The 18,145-nt window shown below is 43.2% G+C and overlaps 1 protein-coding gene across 1 annotated transcript in view; it reads left to right on the plus strand.

The window, feature by feature from the left end:
- Window positions 1–14,602, plus strand: part of LOC139390892 (multifunctional-autoprocessing repeats-in-toxin-like) — a 29,203-nt gene extending 14,601 nt beyond the window's left edge. The window contains exons 6-10 of the mRNA XM_071138280.1: window positions 7,955–10,105; window positions 12,566–12,702; window positions 13,003–13,316; window positions 13,593–14,342; window positions 14,433–14,602. Coding sequence (XP_070994381.1) covers window positions 7,955–10,105; window positions 12,566–12,702; window positions 13,003–13,316; window positions 13,593–14,342; window positions 14,433–14,602 — 3,522 coding nt within the window. The remainder of the gene's footprint in view (window positions 1–7,954; window positions 10,106–12,565; window positions 12,703–13,002; window positions 13,317–13,592; window positions 14,343–14,432) is intronic.
- Window positions 14,603–18,145: the final 3,543 nt, after the last annotated feature.

Below are 18,145 nucleotides of genomic sequence, written 5' to 3' on the forward strand. Positions count from 1 at the left end.
CGGCCCAAACTTATGGAGTCAGCAGGAGCAGGTACCCCGGGTATAGAGGTGGAGGAGCGCGTCTGGGAGCACGCAGCAATGCTCCACCATCTTGGCACCACCATGACCCGCGTTGTCCAGACAATGGACCGCTGGGAGAGACAGGGAGTTCTCCCAGCACCTCCACCAGCACAAGCGGGGTCTCCACTTCGCCCTGGAGTTTCGGACCCTGGCTGCCAGTGCGGGATGGAGCGACAGGGCCCCGATCGACCATTATCGTTGCAGTCTGTGAAAGGACGTCCGTCGGGAGTTGGCCTGCAGAGACACCACCCTCACGTTCGACCAGCTGGTGGACCTGTCCATCCGGTTTGACAACCTGCTGGCTACCCGCGGACGTTCAGATCGGGGTCTGTTAGTTCCATCCCCACGCACCCCCTCTCCGATACCCATGGAGCTGGGAGAGGCGGTGCAGTGCGCAGGGAGACCGGAGGGGGTTCCAGCTCATGCACCATCTGTGGCCACAGAAGTCACTCTGCCAGTCGGTGCCGGGTTGGTTCCTCTAGGTATCGAGGCAGTAGGCAGGGCGCTCTGGCGTCACCCCAGGTGAGCCGGCACCATTCTCACCCAGAGCCCTCTGTTGCACATATGTTTGTGTATGTCACTTTCCCTGAGTTTTCTCCGCATTCCCAGCATAAGGCGCAAGTCTATTCAGGCACGGCTGAGAATAATGTTGATAGAGCGTTCGCCCATAGTTTAGGGATCCCCATTGTTCCTGTGGCTGTGCCCTTCCCCATTCACGCATTAGATAGTTGACCATTAGGGTCAGGGTTGATTTGGGAGGTCACCGCTCCTCTGGGCATGGTGACGCAAGGGGGTCACAAGGAGAGAATTAGTCTCTTCCTTATTGACTCTCCTGCGTTTCCCATGGTGCTAGGCCTACCCTGGTTAGCTTGTCATAACCCCACTGTTTCTTGGCCACAGAGGGCTCTCACGGGGTGGTCACGAGAGTGCTCGGGGAGGTGTTTAGGGATTTCCGTTGGTGCTACTACGGTGGAGAGTACAGACCATGCATTCTTCCCGAATATGCCGGATTGGCTCTCGCCTTCTCTGAAAAAGGCGACTCAATTACCACCCCATCGACAGGGCGATTGTGCGATAAATCTCCTGGTAGACGCTGCACTTCCCAGGAGTCACGTGTATCCCCTCTCACAGGTGGAGATGGAGGCTATGGAAACACATGTCTCAGAATCCCTGCATCAGGGGTACATTCGGTCCTCCACTTCACCCGCCTCCTCGAGTTTATTTTTTGTGAAGAAGGAGGGAGGTCTGCACCCGTGTATTGACTCTCGGGGTCTGAACCAGATCACTGTGAAGTATAGTTACCCGCTACCGCTCATAGCCACAGTGATTGAGTCACTCCCGGCGTATCCGGGAGGAAGACGAGTGGAAGACGGCATTCAGCACCACCTCAGGGCACTATGAGTACCTCGTCATGCCGTATGGGTTGATGAATGCGCCATCAGTGTTCCAAGCCTTTGTAGACAAGATTTTCAGGGACCTGCACGGGCAGGGTGTAGTGGTGTATATTGATGACATTTTGACATACTCCGCTGCACGTGCTGAGCATGTGTCCCTGGTGCGCAGAGTGCTTGGTCGCCTATTGAAGCATGACCTGTACGTAGAGGCTGAGAAATGCCTGTTCTTCCAGCAGTCCGTCTCCACCTCAGGGGTGGAGATGGAGAGTGACCGCATTTCAGCCGTGTGTAATTGGCCGACTCCCACCACGGTGAAGGAGGTGCAGCGATTCTTAGGGTTTGCCAACCACTACCGGAGGTTTATCCGGGGTTTTGGTTAGGTAGCGGCTCCCATTACTTCACTGCTGAAGGGGGGCCTGGTGCACTTGCAGTGGACAGCTGAGGCGGACAGGGATTTCAGTCACCTGAGGGCTTTGTTTACCCCGGCTCCCGTGTTGGCCCATCCGGATCCCTCTTTGGCGTTCATAGTGGAGGTGGACGCATCCGAGGCTGGGATAGGAGCTGTGCTCTCACAGCGCTCGGGTACGCCACCGAAGCTCCACCCTTGTGTCTTCTTCTCGAAAAAGCTCAGCCCGGCAGAGCGAAACTATGACGTGGGGGACCGGGAGTTGTTGGCTGTCGTCAAGGCACTGAAGACGTGGAAACATTGCCCTGAGGGGACTAGACACCCTCTTCTTATCTGGACTGACGACCGTAATCTGGAGTACATCCGGGCGGCGAGGAGACTGAACCCTCTCCAGGCAAGGCGGGCCATGTTTTTCACCCGTTTTGTGTTTACCCTTTCCTACAGACCAGGCTCCCAGAACGGGAAGGCTGACGCATTGTCTCGGCTGTATGACACAGAGGAGCGGCCCATGGATCCCACTCCCATACTCCCCGTCTGTATGTCCCGTCTGCTGTTTGTGACCGGTTGATCTATTGGGCCCACACGTCACCCTCCTCTGGTCATCCTGGGATCGGTCGGACAGTGCGCTGTTTGAGCGGGAGGTTCTGGTGGCTTACCTTGGCTAAGGACGTGAGGGGTTATGTTTCCTCCTGTTTGGTGTGCGCCCAGTGTAAGGCTCCTAGGCACCTGCCCAGAGGGAAGCTACACCCCTTACCTGTTCCACAACGGCCTTGGTCACACCTGTCGGTGGATTTTCTGACCGATCTTCCACTCTCACAGGGTAACACCGCGATCCTGGTCGTTGTGGATCGTTTCTCTACGTCCTGTCGTCTCCTCCCCAGTTCACCTCAAGGGTCTGGAAGGCATTCATGGAACGTCTGGGGGTCTTAATCAGCCTTACTTCAGGGTTTCACCCTGAGAGTAATGGCCAGGCATTTCTGTTTTTTCCTGTAGATGTTATAACAATGTATTGCTACCACTGTATCATCAAAGGTATTATCTATGTGAGTTTCAGAGATAATCAGAATATGAATGTCATCTGTTAATAGCAAGTTATTAATTTCATGAACCATGTTTCTTACGATACATATGTTAACGTGGGCTTTTTTTAGCACCTTTCTGGAATGCTTGATTGTTTTCATTACTTTACTTGGAAGCTTAGCAGAAGTAGAAATGCTCATGTTATTTATGTTAGTGCAGGGTGAGCTGCACACAGTGAATTTCCTGCTAGTGCACACTGGCTCAGTGTTATCAGTATAACTCTGGTTCATAGGCACATGATACCTGTATACAATAGCTGTAGGATCAGCAGAAGCATTCACGGCAATTAGAGGGACATAAATTAGGTTACTTACATTGTGTCTAACAAGGCCCCTGGTTTAATGTACATTTGCTGAAGCATTATGACAACTCAGCGACACAATGGTAGAGATTAACTGAGCTGGGCTTGGGTCATTGATAAGTCATTGTCTCAACACAGCCATATAATGCTGTGAAAGGATCCAGGAACCCAAATTATTCGGGTGGATCCCATCCTCCTTATGAAACGTGTTTTGTTTCCAAAAGGTGTAGAAATTGTCAACAATAATCACTTTCCAGTTGTGAAGAAAAATAATCCCACTAAAGTGTTCAATGCCACGATTCAGAGAGGGTATAGGACTAGATATGATGGGTCTTTTATTAGTGTTTCAACAGAGCTGCCCTTCATAATGCCATTAAGACCCACATGGAATGACAAAATACAAGGACATGATAATATAGTGCCTTTCGGAAAGTATTCAGACCCCTTGACCTTTTCTACATTTTGTTATGTTACAGCTAATTCTAAAATGGATTAAATAAATACAAATCCTCAGCAATCTACACACAATACCCTATAATGACAAAGCAAAAACAGGTTATTATACATTTATGCAAATTAATAAAATAAAAAAACTGAAATAGCGTATTTACATACGTATTCAGACCCTTTGCTATGAGACTTGAAATTGAGCTCAGTTGCATCCTGTTGACACTGATCATCCTTGAGATGTTTCTACAACTTGATTGGAGTCCACCTGTGGTAAACTCAATTGATTGGACATGATTTGAAAAGGCACACACCTGTCTATACAAGGTCCCACAGTTGACAGCGCATGTCAGAGCAAAAACCAAGCCATGAGGTCAAAGAAATTGTCTGTAGAGCTCCGAGACAGGATTGTGTAAAGGCAGATCTGGGGAAGGATACCAAAAAATGTCTGCAGCATTGAAGGTCCCCAAGAACACAATGGCCTCCATCATTATTAAATGGAAGATTTTTGGAATCTTTTTTTTTTTTTTACAGCATGTGCAATTGAGGTAGGATGAGAGAGGTAAAGGCAATAAATAGGCCATGATGGCGAAGTAATTACAATATAGCAATTAAACACTGGAATGGTAGGGTGTGCAGAAGATGAATGTGCAAGTAGAGATACTGGGGTGCAAAGGAGCAAGATAAATAAATAAATACAGTATGGGGATAAGGTAGATTGGATGGGCTATTTACAGATGAGCTATGTACAGGTGCAGTGATCTGTGAGCTGCTCTGACAGCTGGTGCTTAAAGCTAGTGAGGGAGATATGAGTCTCCAGCTTCAGAGATTTTTGCAGTTCGTTCCAACAATTGGCAGCAGAGAACTGAAGGAGAGGCGGCCGAAGGAAGAATTGACTTTGGGGGTGACCAGTGAGATATACCTGCTGGAGCACGTGCTACGGGTGGGTGTTGCTATGGTGGCCAGTGAGCTGAGATAAGGCGGGGCTTTACCTAGCAGAGACTTGTAGATGACCTGGAGCCAGAGGGTTTGGCGGCGAGTATGAAGCGAGGGCCAAACTGAACTCTTTGGCCTGAATGCCAAGCATCACGTCTGGAGAAAACCTGGCACCAGCATCATACTGTGGGGATGTTTTTCAGCGTCAGGGACTGGGAGACTAGTCAGGATCGAGGCAAAGATGAACGGAGCAAAGTACAGTGAGATATCCTTGATAAAAACCTTCTCCAGAGCGCTCAGGACCTCAGACTGGTGCGAAGATTCACCTTCCAAAAGGACAATGACCCTAAGCATACAGCTAAGACAACGCAGGAGTGGCTTCGGGTCAAGTCCTTGAGCGGCCCAGCCAGAGCCCGAACTTGAACCCGATCAAACATCTCTGGAGAGACCTGAAAATACTTGTGCAGCAACGCTCCCCATCCAACCTCACAGAGCTTGAGAGGATCTGCAGAGAAGAATGGGAGAAACTTCCCAAAAGAAAGGTGTGCCAAGCTTGTAGTGCCATACCAAAGAAGACTCGATGCTGTAATCGCTGCCAAAGATGCTTCAACAAAGTACTGAGTAAATGTGATATTTATATTTTTTATTTGTAATAAATTAGCTAAAATTTCTAAAAATCTGTTTTGCCTTTGTCATTATGGGGTATTGTGTGTAGATTGTTGAAAAAAACAAGAATTTAATCCATTTTAGAATAAGGCTGTAACGTAACAAAATGTTGAAAAAGTCAAGGGGTCTGAATCCTTTCCGGAGGCACTGTAGATAGGAGACAGCAAATTAGATGTGCAAGGATAGATGTTGTTGATGGTGTAGATAGCATGAATCTGTAACAAAAATGATGTATTAGCAGTGAGCTAATGCGACCATTAAATTTAGAGCATGCTAGCTAACTCATTTGTTCAGCAATAACATTCAGAAGTACATCACAGAAACTCGCAAATCTTACAGGGACTGAGATGCAAAAATACCATCTGAGACATTCGCAGACCTCAGCATACTCCATCTGCAGCTGGATGCTAATGAAAAATACAAGACAATTACACAATTGTGGACCAACTTACTTGTAGTCTTTCTTGAAATGCATTGCTGGTTAAGGGCTTGTAAGTAAGCATTTCACGGTAAGGTCAACACCTGATTTGATTTGACTTAACACACTTAACCCAAAAATGTATCCACGTTTCCATCATCATTGTAAAGCCCTAAATTAGTTTGTAACTTTGGCAAAGTTATTTCTGAAGTTTATTATTTATTTCACGTGATGACTGTCCCTCATTTTAAGGTCAACCCTGATACATGAACAGAGCTCTCCTTTTGATATGGTGAAACTTTTCCTATTAAAATATTTTTTTTCAAAAGAAACATTGAACATCTAATAGTCAAACCATAGAGTAAAAGTGGGAGAGATGGTTCTACTCTTTTTGGCACCTACCTTCAGGGTGCCCCCCACCCTAAAAGGTACATGGCCATTTCGGTCAGATTGTTCTTCAAGACGTTCAAATGTTCACAGACGACCAGAAGGGTCAAATATTAACCACAGTGGTTAGAGAGGGTGTAACAATTCAACACCCCAGGAGTGTATGTCAGTTGGTTTGTAAACTATATTTAGTCTGCAAATGTTTACTGAAAACATGATTACATTTGCACAATGATTACTTTAAGTCTCTTAAATACATCGTTACAGTAGTTGATTAGCTAGCTAACACATTCTTGACATATTAGTATAGACATGAAATCAGTCAAGCCACCACAAAACAAGACATAGTATCAAGAACAAGATACAACTAGCTGAAACGAGCCACCTATGACATCAAAACGATGAAATAACACACGTGGAATCATGTAGTAACCAAAAAAAGTGTTAAAAAAATTAAAATACATTTTAGTTCAACTGTCGTAGCCCAACAGAACCCAAAATATAATCTTGTTCAGCCTGGCTGTACTCCATTGTTTGTAAACAATGCAATTGTAAACCATAGTGTCCGAAATTATTGACAACCTTGATAAAGATGAGCAAAAACTGATAATCCTGATTGAATCGTGAACAATGATGAATGAGAAAGTTACAGAGGGTTGAAGATCATACCCTCATGACATGCTAACCTCTCACCATTACCAATATCAGGGAGGTTAGCATGTCATGATTCATTCAGGATGATCCGTAATCATGGTAGCATCCACATGAATGTAGAAGTGTTCAGAAACATATTCACTTCTTATTTACAATAAAAGTGACTCCAAAATGACACAATACATGACTTACATTAATTTCTATTGGGCACAAAATAATCTGAAACAACCAAAACGAATATCAAATGCATCCAACAAGTTTCACAAGCTTGATGTAGTCATTGCGTGCTAGGAATATGGGACCAAATACTAAACTTTTTACTACTTTATTCATAAAAATCTTTCGGGGTGGCAATCATTTTGATGCCTACCTTTTTGAGAAAAACAAGTATTACTTTTGGGCGTACAATATAGCTCAGTATTTGAGTACAGTCATTATTGCTCATCTTTATACATTTTATATTTTAGTAGACACTCTTACCCACAGCGACCTACAGGAGCAATTAGGGTTAAGTGCCATGCTCAACGCACAGATTTTTCACCTACTTGGCTCAGGAATTCAAACCAGCAACCTTTTGGTTACTGGCCCAACACTCTTAACCACTAGGCTACCTATCAAATCAAATCAAATTTTATTTGTCACATACACATGGTTAGCAGATGTTAATGCGAGTGTAGCGAAATGCTTGTGCTTCTAGTTCCGACAATGCAGTAATAACAAGTAATCTAACTAACAATTCCAAAACTACTGTCTTGTACACAGTGTAAGGGGATAAAGAATATGTACATAAGGATATATGAATGAGTGATGGTACAGAGCAGCATAGGCAAGATACCGTAGATGGTATCGAGTACAGTATGTACAAATGAGATGAGTATGTAAACAAAGTGGCATAGTTTAAAGTGGCTAGTGATACATATATTACATAAGGATACAGTCGATGATATAGAGTACAGTATATACGTATGCATATGAGATGAATAATGTAGGGTAAGTAACATTATATAAGGTAGCATCAATGGTGTCAATCATTTCGGACCCCACTGTAGTTTAAAAAAATTGTTAAAACACACATTTTTATTTCATGGAGGGTCAGCCTTCGCATCCATGGATGGTCAGTCCTTGCTCTGTCTATGCATTTTAGAGTGGTTACATTTTTCGAATCCCGGATTCAATCTGTTTTTTTATTGTTTTTTTTCCCTCAGGATTTTGAAAGGTTTTTGGAAGAAATTGATAGACAAAAGATCCAAGATTTGCTGCTGTCTGCTTCTGAAATGTCTTACACCTACAGCAACAAACTTCTCCTTATAATGGACAAGGAAGAGTGGACTCGTCAGCGAGTAGAAGAGGAGTACAGCATAGATCCTCATTATTCAGTAATGGTCAGTGATGCTTGTGTATACAATGATTCATGTCTCCCAACCGTTAACAGTGGCACAGTTGTAAAGATATTTGGTACTGCCTCAGAGGATGGACATACTCTGTCCGGTTACTCTGGTTCCTCACTAGCAAATCTAATGTTGACACCATCATTGAGATCAGCATCCGTTTTCTCCCTTGACATCAATACCACTTCTTCATTTCATAATGACTTCATGAGGGTTTTTAAGTATCATGATAATAATGCTGTCTTGGAAACTACCAGCCCGGGAGATCTTCTCATCTTTCAAATCATGGATCACACTGACACTGCAGCTGAGTACCATGCTCCAAAGAGACCCATTGATCACACCACACAGTATGATAAACAGCACATCCTAATACTGGAAGATAACCCCATTGTTCGGGAAGCTGCTAAATTTCTATATGAGAAACATCCCACTGTGACCTCTGTGTACATCCTGGAAAACCAACAGCCTAAACTGATCAAAGGCGACCCGGTGCCACTGTCAGAAGAGAGCAGACTGGTCCTTGTAGGCCATGGGAGCAGAGACAGCGAAGGAGAGATGAGGGTTGGAGGGTACAAAGCAGAAGACGTGGCTGACATCATTGGACGTACTGCCAGGACTAGTGACCATATTAAAACCACAAGTGTGGTGGCCTGTGAAGTTGGGTCTGATGAAGCCTTCAAGAACACCCTGTTAAAAGAGCTCCACACCAGGTCTATTGAGACAGAACTACATCTAAGGAGTTCTTTGCTCCAAGTCAGCCACTCTGGGGAGAAAATAACTGTAGAAATAACCCCCACTGGATTGGAAACAAGACATAAGGATGACAGCAAGAAAGTGGTGGCAATGTTAGACAGAGATGGAAATGTCGTCACTAGAGAACAGTTCAGCAACAGGGGGGAAGGGATTTTTTCAAATGAGAGAAACTTTCTAGGGGAAACTTCTGTTCAAGAACGTTTTAAAAAATACAGAGACACATGGCCAGACAATCCAAAGAGATTTGTTGAATATTATGCACGTAGAGAATATACTGATGAACTTGAAGCCTTAACCTGGGCAATTTTTGAACCAATGAAAAGTGATAAAAATTCAAAAAAGTTACAGACAAATTTGGACAATGAAGAGTTTCGGATATGCAATATTGAGAGGCAAATGATAAACGGAAGAAATACAATAAAGGAGAAAACATGGATTGAAGATAACAATGTCATTAAAGGTATTCTTGATAACTGCTATGAAATGAAGTCAGGTGAGGATATCCTAAGTGTGATCCATCACAATGCAAAGCTTGGAGAAGATAAGACCACCTACCTGATGTTACATGACTGGATTTATGAGATAAACCCCCAAACTTTATATGTGTATCCAGTGGGGAAAAAGCTTGACAACAATGAAAAGGGAAATCAAAACAGAATAGATGAGATAAAACGTTGTGTTGAGGAACAGATTGGCAAAGAACATTATCCAGCCATCCGTGAAAATATAGGAGATGGTAAAGAAAGTTATCCTAATTTTGTGAAAGAAACTCTTCAAGGGGAATACATTAATAAAGGCTCACAAGGTATGATGAAGGAGGCATGGTACAGAACATATTTCTTGGCATCAATAATATCAGAGTCCTCCAGAAATTTCCGTACATTTCCTCTTGTCCTGATGGCCTTAGATATGGCCCACAGCACAGACAATAATGTGAAAGAGAAAGGTTTGAGTTTCCTCATGGAGAATCATCCAATGACAGCAGGTGGTACTTGGGTGGATCCAAGTAGGCGAGGATTTTTTGGTTCGTCCTCAGACATAGATTCTAGCAAATTAAAAAACAGATTAAAAAATAAACGTAAGATCCCAGAGGAATTACAAAAGGATCTTTTGGACCTTACAGAAAAAGAGAATAATGTGTTTGAAGAATGGTGGAACTGGAATTTTTTTTATAACAACAAGTTAGAATTACAAGATGCGATCTACAAACTTGTAAATGAGTATGCGCTAGTGAAGGAGATTTCTAAAAGTTCATTCATAGAGGATTATGATAATTTCTTAAAGAAAATTGGCAAACAATCAAGCCTAAATGAGGTCACTGGACTTTTGGGTGGGTCCCATGATGGCTCTGTGACATTGAAAGATCTACATTCCGCTTCAGAAGTAGAGCATTCACTCAAGCTCTCTTCATATTACGCCAGGTCCTCTGCTATGTTTGCTGAACAGATTCACAATCAGTTGAGGAGAGAATTTGGTGACAGGCTGGACTCGGAGGGACTACATGTCAAAGAAGGCAGTATTAGGCTGGAGGATGGACAATTTCGATGCCAGCTTACATTGAAGAAGAATCTCCGGGAAACAATTGAATTTAAGGTGGAGTTGCATCCAGAGGGACAACTATACACAGAGAAAATGTGGAAAAACATGGAGACAGTTCATGGCCTGGAGATTCCAGATGGGACCCATTCTCACCAGGTCTTGAAGCACCTAGAGCACACAGGGATGGCAATTGGAGCAGTGGGACTCATGTTGGGGATGCAAGGAGCTGTTCATGCTTTTGAAGAGGGAGACATTGAACATGGTACAATAGCCACGTTACAAACTGTACATGGAGTCACAGGAATGACCTTGGCTGCAGTTGGAAAACAAGTTCCTCAGGTTTTAGAGCGCAAGGCAATGAGAGCCATGGTAACATTAATCAAAAGCCCTGTGGTGAAACGTGCCCTGGTGGTTATGCCAATCATAGGGATTGGTTTTGGAATTTACAATATTGTGGAAGACTTTAAGAGGAAAGATGCATTGGGGTATATTGATGCCACCTTCGATGCTGCAATAGTTGCCTTGGATTTTCTTGAAATCGGTCAACCAGAACTTGCACCATTAATTGTGCCAATCAACCTGGCACTAAATACCATACGAATGATCTTTGATGATGTATATCTTGATATTCAGACTGAACTCATTCATTTACCACCAAATGCTGGAGTTTTGGCAAAAATAAGAGCATTCTTTGTTGGCTTTGGGAAAGGACTTTTACACTTTATCCTTGATGTGGCAAGTTTTTTTTATACCATTCCTTATCGTGAGATTGAGGAGGGACGAAGGCTTGTTCAACAAATTTCAGACCACCAAAAGTACTATTATTTTGCAGAGGTACAGGATGGGAGAAAGGCCATTGATTTCACAGCTGGTGAGGATTCTTGGAATGGAGGGAGTATCACTTTTTGTCTCTCAGACCAGGGACCATCTGACTTCTGCATGGATTATTTTGTATCCAGTGACGAAAACTTGGGGAAAAGGTGTTGGACTATTGACACACAAGGAACTAAAGACATTGTTCTAGGCATTGGAGAATCACATAGATTAACTTACAAAAACATAGATATAAAAATACTCCTATTCATAAAAGTTGGCTCTATGTCTGTCGTTTCTGGTTATGAGGCTTTGTCAGACACAAGATTTGGAACATATTGGGGAAACAATGAAGCAAATAATTTTTTTGCCGTTCAGAAGGCAGATGACGACCATGGCATTGAAGTCATGTTGAGCTATTACTACAAGCTTTATGGGAAAAATGGTGATGACGTGTTCTATTTGGGACCTCAAAAAAGCTATGTGGAGGGGTGTGGCGGCAAAGACACTTTCATCATTCCTGTCTATGGAGGAAACACGATTATTAATAACTATGATCCTTTCAAATCAACAGATGTCCTACTCCTCGGCGTTAACTACAGTCAGATTTCTGTCAGTAAGTCAGGAAATGATATGGTTTTAAGATATCTTGGTAACCATAACATTAGGATTATGAACTGGTTTTTGGGGGACGAATATCGCCACATGAACATGATGTCAGAGGACGGAGTCCTGTTCGACATCTCCACCACAGTGATTTCCTCTGTCCAACTGATTGCCAGAGGTATCAATAGAATGTCTAAAACTCACGGCCAGACAGTGAACGCTTCCGAACCACTTCTCCTTAGCGTTACTAATATCATGGGGTCTCCTTACAATGACATACTAATAGGAAATAGACAGAAGAATCTGATTGATGGTGGAGGGGGTCAGGACCACCTGAGGGGAGGAGAAGGAGAGGACATATATATGGTTTATGAGAAAAAACTGTCAAAGATATTAATTGAAAATCACTCCTATGACAATGAAACAGACCTACTGGTGATAGAGGCAAACCTTCATGAATTCAAAGTTAAAGTGGATGGAAACCATCTCAAACTGATGCCTTTTGCTGATCAAAGTTCTGATGTGACCTTAATGAACTGGTTCCGTTCAGATGCGGACAGGCACTTGCTTGTTATCACAAAGGATCTGGTCACCTTCAGCATCTCTGAGAACAAGGCAGCCTGTGAGCAGATTGACTAATTTAAGAGCAAATGCCTCATAAATCAGAATCTAGATTACAGAAAGTCCACAGCTGCTCTACATGTGGATCTGCAGGAGGATGAGGCTTTCCAAAGTGTAACAGAGGTGCGAGGCTCAGCCTTCAATGACATCATCAAAGGGAACGTACAACGCAACACAATTGTGCCAGGGCGAGGAACAGACTTTCTTCAGGGGCGAGGAGGGGAGGACTGGTATGTTGTAACTCCAGGTCAAGGCTTGAAAATCATTGAGAACCACTCACCCGATCTGGCTACTGATGTACTTTTCCTGAGAGAAAAATATGATTTCATCAATTGTAAATGTAATGGACCAGACATTTATCTCTCCATAAATGGCTCACAGGAAGTCCTATTGAAGGGCTGGTTTCACTCAAGGAACTCTCAACACCTCCACATCCAATCAGCTGATGGAATAACATTTCAACTGGAGTCCAATGCCAGCAGTTGCGATGGCTCCTTAAAGATGCCTCAGTCTGTGGATTTCCGAAATAGGGTGACTGGAGAAATCATGAAGATGAATAACAGCGACTTTGCCTCAGTGGTGGAAATGTATGGCTCATCTGGTTTCGACAGCATGGAAGGAAATGACAAAAATAACATGCTGGATCCTATTACTGGAGGTGGTAGCATGGTGGGAGGAGATGGGGAGGATACCTACGTAGTGAACACTGGATATGGAACCAACATCATGATTGAAAACTTTGCAGAGGATGAAAGAATGGATACTGTGTTGTTTGAGATGGATTTCCTTGGTGGTGGTCAACTCACTGTTCAGTCTGACAAGCATGATGTACTTATGAGCACAGGTACACAGGGGCATAAAATTCAGGTCAGAGTGCTCAACTATAATTCAGGGCAACAACACCAACACCTTAGCTTCCAGAGCTCTGATGGAGTGCATTTTTGGGTTAGATCTCCAGTTGGAAACAAAACGCGTAGCTTTCAAAAGCCTTGGATTAAAGCTTACAAAGTGACAATGAAAGGAAAACTGGGAGACTGCCAAATAGATCTGAGTTCTCAATCAAATTTATCATTGGTTCACACTGTCCAGGGCTGTCCCCATGACTCCAATTACATTACAGGTAATGAGCAGGAGAACGTACTCTTCGGTGGCATCAAGGATGATGCACTGGATGGAGGGGCCGGCCATGACACCTTGCTGGGGGGTCAGGGCAATGACATCCTGATTGGGAACATAGGAGATGACACTCTTTATGGAGAGGAAGGGAGTGACACCATGATGGGCGGCTCAGGCTCTGACACCTTTGTTCCCGGACCAGGGGCTGATCTAGTGGACGGGGGCCCAGGGAGAGACACTGTGCTGTACCAGGGGGATCATGAGAGGGGTGAGGGCGTTTACGTCAACCTGCTGAGCGGAGAATGCCGTCAGGCAGATGCCGAGGGAGACGTGTTGAAGGATGTTGAGAATGTGATTGGCACTATCTACTCAGATATCTTGGTGTCTGGCTACGAACCTGCCCTACTAAAAGGCTCTGACGGCAACGACATTCTAGTGTCCCTTGTGGGAGGAGATTACTTGATTGGAGGAGAAGGAAGTGACATTTACATGATGGTTTCCCACCATGGCTCAGTGATCATAGACAACTGTGCCACAGATAATGCCACAGACATTGTGTACCTGCGCTCTCTGTCTGAGAAGTCTGTTGACTGTTCATATCTACTTGACGGAGTGTTTCTGACATTTTATGGACTCGGCGACACTACTGTTGACATAGAGCTGCGAAACTGGGTCAACTTCAGTCATGAGTGTGGCCATCTTATGCTGGTCCTCAATGAGGGTGAAATATCTGTAGATGAACTCATGCAGGAGTGTGAGTTGAGATATAACATGCAAAGAGTCGTGGCAACTGTTACATTAATCCTTCTACTTTGTGTTTTACCTGGTATTATTTTGGTAATAGCTTTTGTCCATAGAAAGAGGAAGAGGGGACAAAGAGGGAAAGACAGCAGTGATAGACCTACTGAAATGGGGAAATACACAATAGAAGTGCGAGAAGAGGACGCACCTCTCCAGGGCTTAACTTCTCAACCTAAAGTAGAGGAAGAAGAGGAAGAGAAGGAAATTGAATGAGAACGATAGACATTCAGTAACTCAAGACAGGACCTCAGAGGATGTAGAGGAGACAAGTGAGTGAACAACGCCCTCATAATAAGTTTGGAGAACGAAAACAGGGGGAGCAAAAGATATAACCACATGGCATAAAGTACTAACCAACTCCCTCCACTTAATATCAAGCAAATGTAACCTGACCACTGGTTTTTATGTTAATCTCTTACTAAACACAGCTATGAATACCTAACTACAGTATCAGAACGAATCACTGTTCATAAATAATCACTTCTTGTTATTATATCCTTATATTATACAAAAATAGCTCTCTGTCTGGAAATATTAAAAATGTACAAATATCATGTTTAAATCAATGAAATGTTAATAAAATGCAAAGCTCAATCGTTTTATGGACTTATTTCTACCCTACTATACATCTATGCTTGAATTTACCAGTTCCCTTTCAGCTTGGATGTGGCATGTGTTGAACTGAACAGCAGATGACAGTATTGGAAAGCCTAGCACTAGTGGTTTGTAAAAAGATATCTCACACAGAGCCTTTAGAAATAGAACCCATTCATCCTAGGCATCCAGTTGTCGCCATGGTAACTTTTCAAGTCAGTCCACCACACTACAGCATGTCATTAATTATTTAGGAAGCATATGGGCAGCTTGTTCTGTGGTTATGGAGTTAACTTTGTCAGCTGTTTCTTTTTGTGCTTATTTAGTAGCCTATTAGAGCAAAAGTATGCTAATGCTAAATAGGCACATAAGGCCTACAGTAGAGACTATTACATAAAGGTAATGCTGGGGTAATAATAATAAAATAAAATATAAAAAAAACAAGTAGATGGCAATGACCATTCATGAAAACAGACTGGATTTACATTGTCCTTATATAGTGGACACACACCGCATTCACTCATTATGACTTTTGTATCAATATATCAAGCTTAAAAATATGGTAACAAACATAGAATTAGAAAACTAGAATGAACTTCTCATGATGGGATAAATGTCAGCCATTTTGGTGAGGGAGTTGGTCAAACATGGTTTGCCATTGCTGTGATAAACTTTTGTAAAATAATGAATTTGAAGAATTTATCTGCACTCTGTGTTTTGTTAGCGAGATAGCCAGACAGTTTTAGAGGAATGATTTCATTTATTTTTATTTTTTATTAACTGCCAATATGCCAACATTCCATTCAAACAATGCTGTCAATCCACAGCCATACACTGGCTGAAATCAGTTGAGATAGGAGTTAGACAAGTTGTAAGTGCAAGTACTGATATTGTATCATATATAATAGCACTCACAGCTTTTTAAGAGCACTCACAGCTTTTTAACAAAAATTTTGACATTTATGGCCTGTTTACATACAGTTGAAGTCGGAAGTTTACATACACCTGAGCCAAATGAATTTAAACTCAGCTTTTCACAATTCCTGACATTTAACCCTAGAACAAATTCCCTGCCTTAGGTCAGTTAGGATCACCGCTTTATTTTAAGAATGTGAAATGTCAGAATAATAGCAGAGAGAATGATTTATTTCAGCTTTTATTTCTTTCATCACATTCCCAGTGGGTCAGAGGTTAAAATACACTCAATTAGTATTTGGTAGCATTGCCTTTAAATTGTTTAACTTGGGTCAAACGTTTCGGGTAGCCTTCCACAAGCTTCCCAAAAAAGTTGGGTGAATTTTGGCCCATTCCTCCTGACAGGGCTGGTGTAACTGAGTCAGGTTTGTAGGCCTCCTTGCTCGCATACGCTTTTTCAGTTCTGCCCACAAATGTTCTATAGGATTGAGGTCAGGGCTTTGTGATGGACACTCCAATACATGGACTTTGTTGTCCTTAAGCCATTTTGCCACAACTTTGGAAGTATGCTTGCGGTCATTGTCCATTTGCGACCAAGCTTTAACGTCCTGACTGATGTCTTGAGATGTTGCTTCAATATATCCACATAATATTCTTTCCTCATGATGCCATCTATTTTGTGAAGTGCATCCCTCCCTCCTACAGCAAAGCACCGCCGCAACATGATGCTGCCACCCCCGTGCTTCATTGTTGGGATGGTGTTCTTCGGCTTGCAAGCCACCCCCTTTTTCCTCCAAACATAATGATGGTCATTATGGCTAAATAGTCCTATTTTTGTTTCTTCAGACCAGAGGACATTTCTCAAAAAAAGTATGATCCTTGTCCCCATGTGCAGTTGCGAACCGTAGTCTGGCTTTTTTATGGTGGTTTTGAACAGTGGCTTCTTCCTTGCTGAGCGGCCTTTCAGGTTATGTCAATTTAGGACTCGTTTTACTGTGGATATAGATACTGTTGTACCTGTTTCCTCCAGCATCTTCACAAGGTCTTTTGCTGTTGTTCTGGGATTGATTTGTACTTTCGCACCAAAGTACATTCATCTCTAGGAGACAGAACTCCTTCCTGAGCGGTATGATGGCTGCGTGGTCCCATGGTGTTTATACTTGCGTACTATTGTTTGTACAGATGAACGTGGTAATTTCAGGCGTTTGTAAATTGCTACCAAGGATGAACCAGACTTGAACAGTTTCCTCGAGCAATAAACTGTAAAAAGCCTTGAACGCACAGGTAAGTTGATACCGTAAGATTTAAAAACGTTTAAAACCATGACGAGAGACTCAACAGATGCAGCAAAGTGCTGCTGTTTTTAATGTGTAAGTTCATGTTTAAGTTGTTATTCAGCACTGTCAACACTTTCTTCAACACCTTTATAAGCCATAACATTTGCGTTCTCCCTACTTCCACACTCTAGAACCAGCACTGCAGCTGCAATGAATGAGTATAGCAAAGTATTAATGGCTTGTCTTTTTTAATATCAAGGAATATTTCACTTTCTCTGGTTATAGGAGTAAAAACATTGGTGCATGAAACAGAAATAATGCAGTGCAACTTGAGTTGGGCCATCAACTGGAAGACTGTGTCCCCTTTTCTCAACGGAGGGAAGAGGGACGGTGAGTCGGGTGAGAGGCAGCCTCACCACTGCCCTCTCCTCAGACTGACCATCAGATGCAGGCCATCAGTCCAGTGAAAAAAATATAAACGCTAATTATTATGCTCACTTAGCTGTGCCTCACAAGTAATCCAACAAATTATCTATTTCCAGTGTGATCATATAACTACTTACATCCTACTGCACTGGCTCTGACGCTCGTTGGATGTGGCAGTGCTTGCAGACTATTACGGACTATAAAGGGAAACCCAGCCACAAGCTGCCCAGTGACGCAAGCCTACCAGATGGGCTAAATGCCTTTTATGCTCGCTTCGAGGCAAGCAACACTGAAGCATGCACGAGAGCACCAGTTGTTCCGGCCGACTGTATGATCACGCTCTCCTTAGCCAATGTGAGCAAGACCTTTAAACAGGTCAACATTCTTTAAACAGGCCGTGGGGCCAGACGGATTTCCAGGACATGTACTAAATGTATACGCTGACCAACTGGCAAGTGTCTTCACTGACATTTTCAACCTTTCCCTGACCGAGTGGGTAATACCTACATGTTTCAAGCAGACCACCATAGTCACTGTGCCCAAG

Source organism: Oncorhynchus clarkii, chromosome 31 (genome assembly GCF_045791955.1).
Source record: "Oncorhynchus clarkii lewisi isolate Uvic-CL-2024 chromosome 31, UVic_Ocla_1.0, whole genome shotgun sequence".
Classification (NCBI taxonomy): Eukaryota; Metazoa; Chordata; class Actinopteri; order Salmoniformes; family Salmonidae; genus Oncorhynchus; species Oncorhynchus clarkii.